This window comes from Pseudozyma flocculosa (genome assembly GCF_000417875.1).
Source record: "Pseudozyma flocculosa PF-1 unplaced genomic scaffold scaffold00020, whole genome shotgun sequence".
In the NCBI taxonomy this organism is placed as follows: Eukaryota; Fungi; Basidiomycota; class Ustilaginomycetes; order Ustilaginales; family Ustilaginaceae; genus Pseudozyma; species Pseudozyma flocculosa.
In genome coordinates this window covers 37,834-45,493 of record NW_006920888.1, presented here as the reverse complement: position 1 = coordinate 45,493, position 7,660 = coordinate 37,834, and the positions used below count along the sequence as shown (strand labels likewise).

The following is a 7,660-nucleotide window of genomic DNA, read 5'->3' as shown; positions in this document are numbered from 1 at the left end:
GCGGCTGCCAGTCGGACCAGAGGCGGCGCAGCATCGGCGCGACGGCGCCGACGACGGCCTCGTCGAGACCATCGCGCTCGACGTCGCCGGCGAAGCCCTTGACGAGGCGCTGGATGCACGGCGAAAACACGTCGAGATCGTCGCCCTCGGAAACGTGGCGGGCGCCGAGCGCCTCGAGCTCGCGGACAATGGCGAGGATCGACGAGAGGCGCTGCACCTCGAGGCGTTCGCGGTCGCGGCGCCGCGTCGACTCGTCGGCCTCGCGCCTGAGCCACTTGCGCCGCTCGTGGATGTTGGCGCCCTCCTTTGCGAGCACCGTGAGCGCCTGTAGGTTGTTGTCGCAGATGAGGCGCAGGTTGTGGCGCAGCTCCGGCAGCTTGGACGTGTCGGCCGTCGGGATGCCCTGATTGGCCAGCGCGGCCGAGAGCGACGCCACCTCGCGGCCCGATGCGTCAAACACCTGCCCGACGGCGGGGTCGGTCGAGGGGATGCCGCCGGCCTCTTCGATGATCTGCTCGTAGGTGCGGTGCTCGACCTTTGGCTTGCGCGGCTTCCTTTCCGCCTTTGTCCACGCCTGGTCGGCCGGTCCCGGGCCCGCCGACGACTTGTCGCGCTTGTTCTTGTCGCGCTCCTGGCGCCTCTGGTGGTGCCTGCGCGCCTTGCGGTCCTCTTCGTCGCTCGAGACGGCTTCGCCGCGGCGGCGCGCCTCCTCCTTTGCCTGCTTGGTCTTTTCCTTGCGGCCGCCAAAGGCGATGCCGGCCCTCTCCGGGCGCAGCTGCACCTCGATGGGGTTGACGATGCCCTCGCCCTGCTTGCCCAGACCACCGCCGGTCCAGCCCATCTTGGCGAGGTAGGCCGAAGGGTCAAACTTGCCGCCAGCGCCCGCGCCAAACTTGATGGTGGTGGCTGGGGTGGTGCGGCCGCTGGATGAGGGGAGGAACGAAGGCTTGTCCTTTTTCTGGAACGCCTTGGAGGGCGGTACAGGGGGTGAGGGGCGTGCCGAGGCAAAGTCGGTGGGCACCCCGGCGTCGGCCATGGTGGAAGGGGCAAAGGTGGGGTAAGCCTGCTTTGCGCCGTCATTGGTGGAGAGCGCGGGCTGCTGTGGCTGAGTTGTGTTGGCGGCGGTGGCTGATGCGGCCGAGACAAAGCTGGGGTATGCGCCAATGCCTGCCCGTGGCGTGCTGGCTGCCGATGGAGTGGGAGGGTCGGCTGGGGTGGATGCTGGTGCGCTGCCGATGCCTGCCCTCGATCCGAGTCCGGGGGTCGAGGTGGACGATGGGGTGCGGTGAGCGTGGCTCGAGCCTATGCCTGGGCGGGACGAGGCAAAGGAGGCAGGCTGGAACTGTCCGGATCGCTTCTCTTGCTTTGCGAGGGCGTCGATCTGGGTTGGGGCGGCTCGCGAGCCTATGCCTGCAAAGAGGGGGCGGCCGGCGAGGTGCTCGTCGTCTGGTGCGGGCTGGCGAGCGATGCGCTCCGACTCGGAGAGGGAGTCATCGTCGTCGTCGTCGTCGTCGTGTATGTGCCCGTGTGCATCGTCTTGTTGGTCATCGTCGTCGTCGTCGTCGTCGTCGTCGCTGGAAGAGTGGGACTGGCTGGCTGTGCTGGGTTGCAAGGGGGCGCCGGTGCTCTTGACGAAAGCCTGGCCGGAGCGATAGTCGATTTTCCTGCCGCGCCGGTCTGTGGCCCTGACGGACCTTCCTGCGCCTCCTTGTGCCTCGTTTTGTTGGTCGGTGTCTGCGAATACGCCGTAGATTGCGTCGTCCTTTGTAAAGTTGCGTTTGCGCTTGCGCGAGAAGGGGTCGGCCGACGAGGAGGGGTCGCCGTGTTCCGCGTCGGATGCTGATGCTGAGGCGTCGGACGAGTCCGGATCGTCGTCGTCGAGGAACTTGTTGCGCCTGCGTCTGGCCATGGTGGCGAGCCGAGCGAGAGCCGAGTCAGAGGGGGGCGATGGTGATGGTGGTGGTGGTGGTGGTGGCGAAGAGGAAAGCTGCCAAGGCGGTTGAAAGGCCTCGACAAATGTGGAGGAAAATTGGCGCCGGGCAGCAGGCAGTCAACCCGCGCAGCCAAAACGACTGACCGACGGCCCGAGCGCACCTTGGCCTCGACTCAGCTGGCAACCCGCTCAGCCCCCTCGCTCCCTCTTGCCACCACCACCACCACCATCACTACCGCCGCTGCTGCCTGGCCTGGCCTCCCGACGACGTCGCATGCCCGCCATGCCACGCCGCCCATACCGCTGCAAGCCACCATGGCCAACCCTGGCCCTCCTCGCAGCCCTCATCACCACCCACGCACACGCCCTCCTCTCCCTCTTTGGCACGCACCAAGACCCCCTGACCCCCGTCCGCGACGCTCTCCAACAGCGCATACGGCAGAAGCACGAGCTCACCGCATGGAACACTGGAAACACGTCCGCCATGGGAAACTGGTCGTTCACCTACGACACAGACGCAATCGCACCCCATGTCTCCAGCCTCCCCATGCCCCTCGACCTCGCAACCCCCGACGGCGCAGCCTACTACCGCAACCTCTCCGGCTTCTACAGGGGCCACTGGGCCGGCTCAAGCCTCGATACACCCGCATCGGCAGCAACGCAGCACAAGCACGAAACCGCAGCTTCACTCCTCGCCACCTCGCCCAACGCATCCCAGGCCCTCATCGACGACCGCGGCCACTTTGACTGGTTCGCGCCAAAGACAAGCAGAGGCCGACTCAACTTCAACCTCAACCAGGAGCACACCCTACCTGGCCTCGTCTCGGTCCTGCGCGGCAGCCTCAGCCTCGAGGCATCGCCCTCGTCTTCCAGCCCTACCTTCAAAACCTCCGAGGTCGACTTTGACCTCCTCGGCCTGCACTTCCTCCCCACCGGCGCACTCTTCCTCCTCGCTTCGCCAGAGGAGCTCGACCGCCCCACCGACATCCGCGACGTCCTCGCCATGATCCCCAAGCACGAGACTTCCATCAACCTTACCGTCACCGCGCTCGAGGCCGACTTCGACCAGCGCATCCAGCGCCTCCAGGACATCATCGACTCGGGCACGTACGATGCATCGTCCGGATCCGACACCCCCTCGCCCGCAACCTCGCACAACTGCTCGCTCCACATCTATGCAAAGCTGCGCCCGGCCGGACGGCAGGATCAGATCGACCTCGTAGAGACCCTCGAGCTCGAGCACGAGCATCCTACGGGCATCTCGACCATCTCGGCCGCGCCCCTCGCCCTCTCGGCCATCGCCTACTCGCCCCAGTGCCAGCTGCTCCTCTCGAGCGACGACATCGACGGCCTGACAAAGGTTCGCCTCTGGCGCAAGGCCGTCACCTACGCCCTCGTCTACTTTGCCGTCCTCGTCGTCCAGGCCCGCCTCCTGGTCCAGCAGATGGAGGCCACCCGCACCCCCAGCGGCCTCGCAAAGGTCAGCTACCGTACATGGGGCCTCCAGAGCATGCTCGACGCCTACATCGGCCTCGCCCACCTCAGCGTCGGCATCGCACTCAACAACGACACCACCGTGCCCCTCCTCGCCTGCGCCTTTATGAGTTGCATGCTCTTTCTCGCGTTTGGCTATCGGTACGCGCTCACCATCTACCGCACACAGGCCCCGGCCGAAGAGGCTCTGGCTCCGGCCCCGGCTCCGGCTCCAACGCAGCAGGCACCTTCTGTTCCGACGGCTCCGGCCGGCGCCAGCGAAGCCGCACCGGCACCAGCATCAGGCAGTCTTTCGCCGAACATCGACCCATCTCCGACAGCGGTGACCGGTGCAGCGACACAGGCGGCGCCCGCCACGAGCTCGGATGACATCGAGACGCGGCGCCGCAGCTTCTTCATCTTCGGCTTCATCGGCGTCCTGTTTCTGTCCATCTTTTTCCCGCTCCTCTTTGCCGAGCTGCTGCTGCCGGTGCTCTACTCGTTCTGGATCCCGCAGATCCGGCGCAACATGCGTCGGGGGACGCGGCGCGCCGTGTCGACGCGGTGCGTGGTGGGCACGACGGCGTGCCGGCTGGTGCTGCCGCTCTACCTGTTCGCGTGTCCGTCCAACGTGCTCTTTACGCGGCCCAACCGGCTCGTGTGGGTCCTGGTCGCCTACGTCGTCGGGCAGATGGTGGTACTGCTCGGGCAGGACTGGTTCGGAGCGCACTGGTTCGTCCCGCTGCGGTGGAGACCAGACGGGTTGGAGAGCAAGTGGGACTGGCATCCCGATATCGCGTCCATCGAGCCGGTCGAGGTGGAGGGTGGGGGAGCGGGGACGAGTCTGGGCGACTGCGCCATCTGCCTGCACCAGATCGTTGCCGACGGCGGCGAGCGAGGGTCGTCGAGGAGGAGCGGTGCGAGGCGAAGACCAAAGGGAGGAGACGGTGCAAGGAGAGGCAAGCGAGGTGCTGGGGCGGGACACGCCTACTCTGCGCTCCCCGACGACGACGAGGAGGAGGAGGACGAGGACGAGGACGAGGAGAGTCTATCGGATCTAGAAGGTGGCGTTAGCAACGCCTTATCGTCGTCGTCGTCGTCGTCCTCGACGTATCCACCGGAAAAGATGGATCTGGCGACGTCGGGAAGAACATCAAGACGACCCGTACGACGACGACGACAACGTTGGTGGGCTGACGGCGGCGGCGGCGGTGGTTTATCCGCCCTGCTGGGTCGGGTGATACGCAACGGTCTGGAAAGGATGGGCGGAACGACGTTGATGGGACGCAGAAAGAGGCGCGAAGTCATGGTCGCACCCGTAAGTCCCGTTCCACTCCTTCCCTCTCGCCTTCCCTTGTCGGGCTTTTGAGAACGACAGGTGGCCTTGCTGCGCGGGACGACTAGACTGACCCCCTCAACAATGGAATGGCACGGGACTTGACCGGACTGGACTGGACTGGACAGTGCAAGCACATTTTCCATACGCCCTGCCTCGAACGCTGGCTCACTATCAAGACGGAATGCCCCAGTTGCCGTCGTCCCCTGCCCCCCGTGTAGGACCCCTAGCTTTGATCCACACGCTTTCGTTTGGTCAGTCAACACGGAAATGCCACACACAGAGAGAGGAGACGAATCCATCAACGACGGCATGTGGTTTCGTTTTGCAACCAGGAACGGTAAAGCACTTCTGCGACCAACTGCTTGCATGCGTGCATGCAGGAGAGAGAAAGAGGGGTGGGGTATAAAGGTCGCGCACCGCTTCCGTGTCCATTCTTGAACGAGGGAAGGTGTTCAAGCCGCGGCAAACGAGACGCTCTTCTTCTTCTTTGCTGGCTTCCCCGTCGATGCCGAGACCGAGGCCGACGACGACGGATCGACGCCGCCGACGGCGGCCTTTTTCTTGAGTTTCCTCGCCTCTTTTCTCGATTTCGACTTTTCGCGCAGCGACGTCTTCAGTGCCGCCTTGATCTCTGCTTTGCTCTGGGGTGGTTGTGGGAGCGGGAGGGGGCAAGAAGGGAGGGGCGAGGAGAGGTGGGTTCGTGAGTTTTCAATTCGACAGCAACGACCGCGAGTAGGCGGATATGCCAGGCCAGCCTGAAAGCTGCGTCGTCCTGGAGAATGGAGAGGGAGGGGCGAGTGGAACGCACCTTTACTCTGCCTGCCGCGCCAACGCGCGACTGGTTATCCCTCTTTCGCCGTTCGATGTCGTCCTTGCGCTGCTGGTCCTCGATGCGCTTGGCCTCGATCTGGAGCTTTTTTTCGCGGTTCGACTGCGCCTTGGCCTCGAGCTTCTCGCTCGTCACGCCCGCGATCGACTGCGTGAGCGACAAAAGGTGCGACAGACCCTGCTCCTCGGGGAACACCTTTTTCTGCTTGCCCCGTCCCGGCGCCGGTGCTCGTCGCTTGGGAAGCTTCGACGACGCCGCAGCCGCAGCCCCCGCCCCCGCCGACGAAGACGAGGCTTGTGCTCTTTTCGGTGTCGGTGCTGGCATGGTTCTCCTCGTGCAGTGTCGGTAGGCGTGTTTGATTGAGATTGCGTGGCTGTATGTGCGTTGGATCCGGCGGTGTTCGAAGCAGGCTGGCGGTGGTGACGGTGGTGGCGAGGAGGGGAGAGGCGAGGCGAAGTGGAGCGCCAGTCCGCCAGCCTGGAAGTTTTTCGGGCTGGGCGGGCTCGAGCGAGCCAAGCAGGTCTGCGAGGCAGGTCGGCCAACTTTTTTGCCCGGGCAGCCGCGCATTCGAAATCCCGACTTCCGGAATCCGACGGCAGTCCTCCCGGCCCAGCCCTGCCCCGCTTTGCAGCCGCTGCCACCTTTCTTCCGACGTCGACGGCGCTCCTCCGATGGAGATCCACTCGCCCTCGTCCCGACGTCGAAGGCAGGCACCAACGATGACGACGACGAGGATGCCGATCCGTGCCTTGGCAGCGCCAAGAGGCGGGCATGCACGGACGGCAGGGCACGGCGACCCTAATGTCTTGCTTGCTTCCCGCCCCTCGGCCTCGGCCTCGGCCTTGGAACGCCTGCCTTATCGAGGCCATGACATGTCTCGTCCATCGGATCGGATCGCTATCCCTCGGGCAACCACGCACCGACGGCGGCAACGACGGCGACGACGACGATCCTAACCTGCCGCAACGAGCAGCCTCTGACGCCCATTGTCGAAACTCTAAACCTCGACTCGCCCTTTGCCTAGCCAAGCCCAGCCCAGCCCCCGCGGGCGAGATCGCCGATGCCGCCTGCTTGCTCCATCGCTACCGGTGCCCTAGTCACTCCACTGCGTCTTGCTCCGTCGACGACGTCGTCGTCGTTCGAGCATCTACAATGGGCATTCACGCTGAACACGCTGGAAGCCACGTCGGCACGTGCTGTCACAGCGCTTCGGTCTGGGCTGTTTGTCCCCTGGTCCTGAGAGAGCGAGCAGAGTACAAGAGAGCCCGTCCCGACCGAGCGAGGAAGCGGTCGGAGCGTCCATCGCGCCCCTCATCACCAACTCTGTCTGCCCGCTACCCGCGCTCACACACACCAGCACACTCGCTACGCTCCACTACTCTCTCTCTCTCTCTGTCATCGCGCTCAGGATCAAGGCTCCGTTCCAGGCGAACCGACCCTCTTGACCGCCAAGCCTCCTCTTTGAAGCACCGTCGATCCCTCTTCGCAGCGTGAGTAGCGGTACGCGGTTGTTTCGTAACTCGAATGGATGGATCGGCGTGGGCAGAAGTACGATGAGAGCGCAGGGAAGATGTCCGGGGCCCCGACGACGACGACGACGATGACGACGACGACGCGGCACCATGGCAAGGCACGGCACGGCACGGTCGGGCTTGGCCATGGCCGATAGCGATAGCGATAGCGACGGCGATAAGCAACGCACGCAGCGAGGCTGTGTCGTGGGCATCCGTGCCCGTCGTCGGATATCCCGCGACTCAGCCGCGCGCACACCGGGCGGTAGTGGTACCGGTACCGCACCCTAGCGCACCGCATCGCCCGGTCTCGCCCTGCCTGGCCGTAACCGGGCCCCAGTCAGGACGAGATGAGCCGCCGCTGCCCGCCCGTTCGCCCGCTGGCCTTCCCGACAGCCGGTCCTCGGTCCGAGACGTCGGCGGCATGATGGCCAGGCCTGGCAGCGCGAGCACGCACGCACGCACGCACGCACGCAGGCCCGGCCGGTCTCCTGTCCGGAACATTTTGGCAGACAGGGGTCAACCAGCAGCAGCCAGGGAGCGGAGCTCCAACGCGCACAAGGCTCGCGGCCCCC

General features: G+C 65.3%; 3 protein-coding genes across 3 annotated transcripts in view; 1 reads left to right on the top strand and 2 right to left on the bottom strand.

Moving 5' to 3' along the window:
* Window positions 1-1,909, bottom strand: part of PFL1_06900 (uncharacterized protein) — a gene marked incomplete at both ends in the record, with an annotated part of 3,325 nt that extends 1,416 nt beyond the window's left edge. The window contains one exon of the mRNA XM_007883165.1: window positions 44-1,909. Coding sequence (XP_007881356.1) covers window positions 44-1,909 — 1,866 coding nt within the window. The remainder of the gene's footprint in view (window positions 1-43) is intronic.
* A 508-nt stretch (window positions 1,910-2,417) lies between these two features.
* On the top strand, window positions 2,418-4,963 carry PFL1_05460 (uncharacterized protein; the record flags this gene model as incomplete). Its single annotated transcript, XM_007882997.1, has 2 exons — window positions 2,418-4,724; window positions 4,871-4,963. 2 exons carry the CDS (start codon window positions 2,418-2,420, stop codon window positions 4,961-4,963), a joined length of 2,400 nt encoding a protein of 799 aa, XP_007881188.1.
* A 234-nt stretch (window positions 4,964-5,197) lies between these two features.
* On the bottom strand, window positions 5,198-5,898 carry PFL1_05459 (uncharacterized protein; the record flags this gene model as incomplete). The annotated part of the gene is made up of 2 exons (XM_007882996.1): window positions 5,198-5,386; window positions 5,554-5,898. 2 exons carry the CDS (start codon window positions 5,896-5,898, stop codon window positions 5,198-5,200), a joined length of 534 nt encoding a protein of 177 aa, XP_007881187.1.
* Between the last annotated feature and the right edge of the window lie 1,762 nt (window positions 5,899-7,660).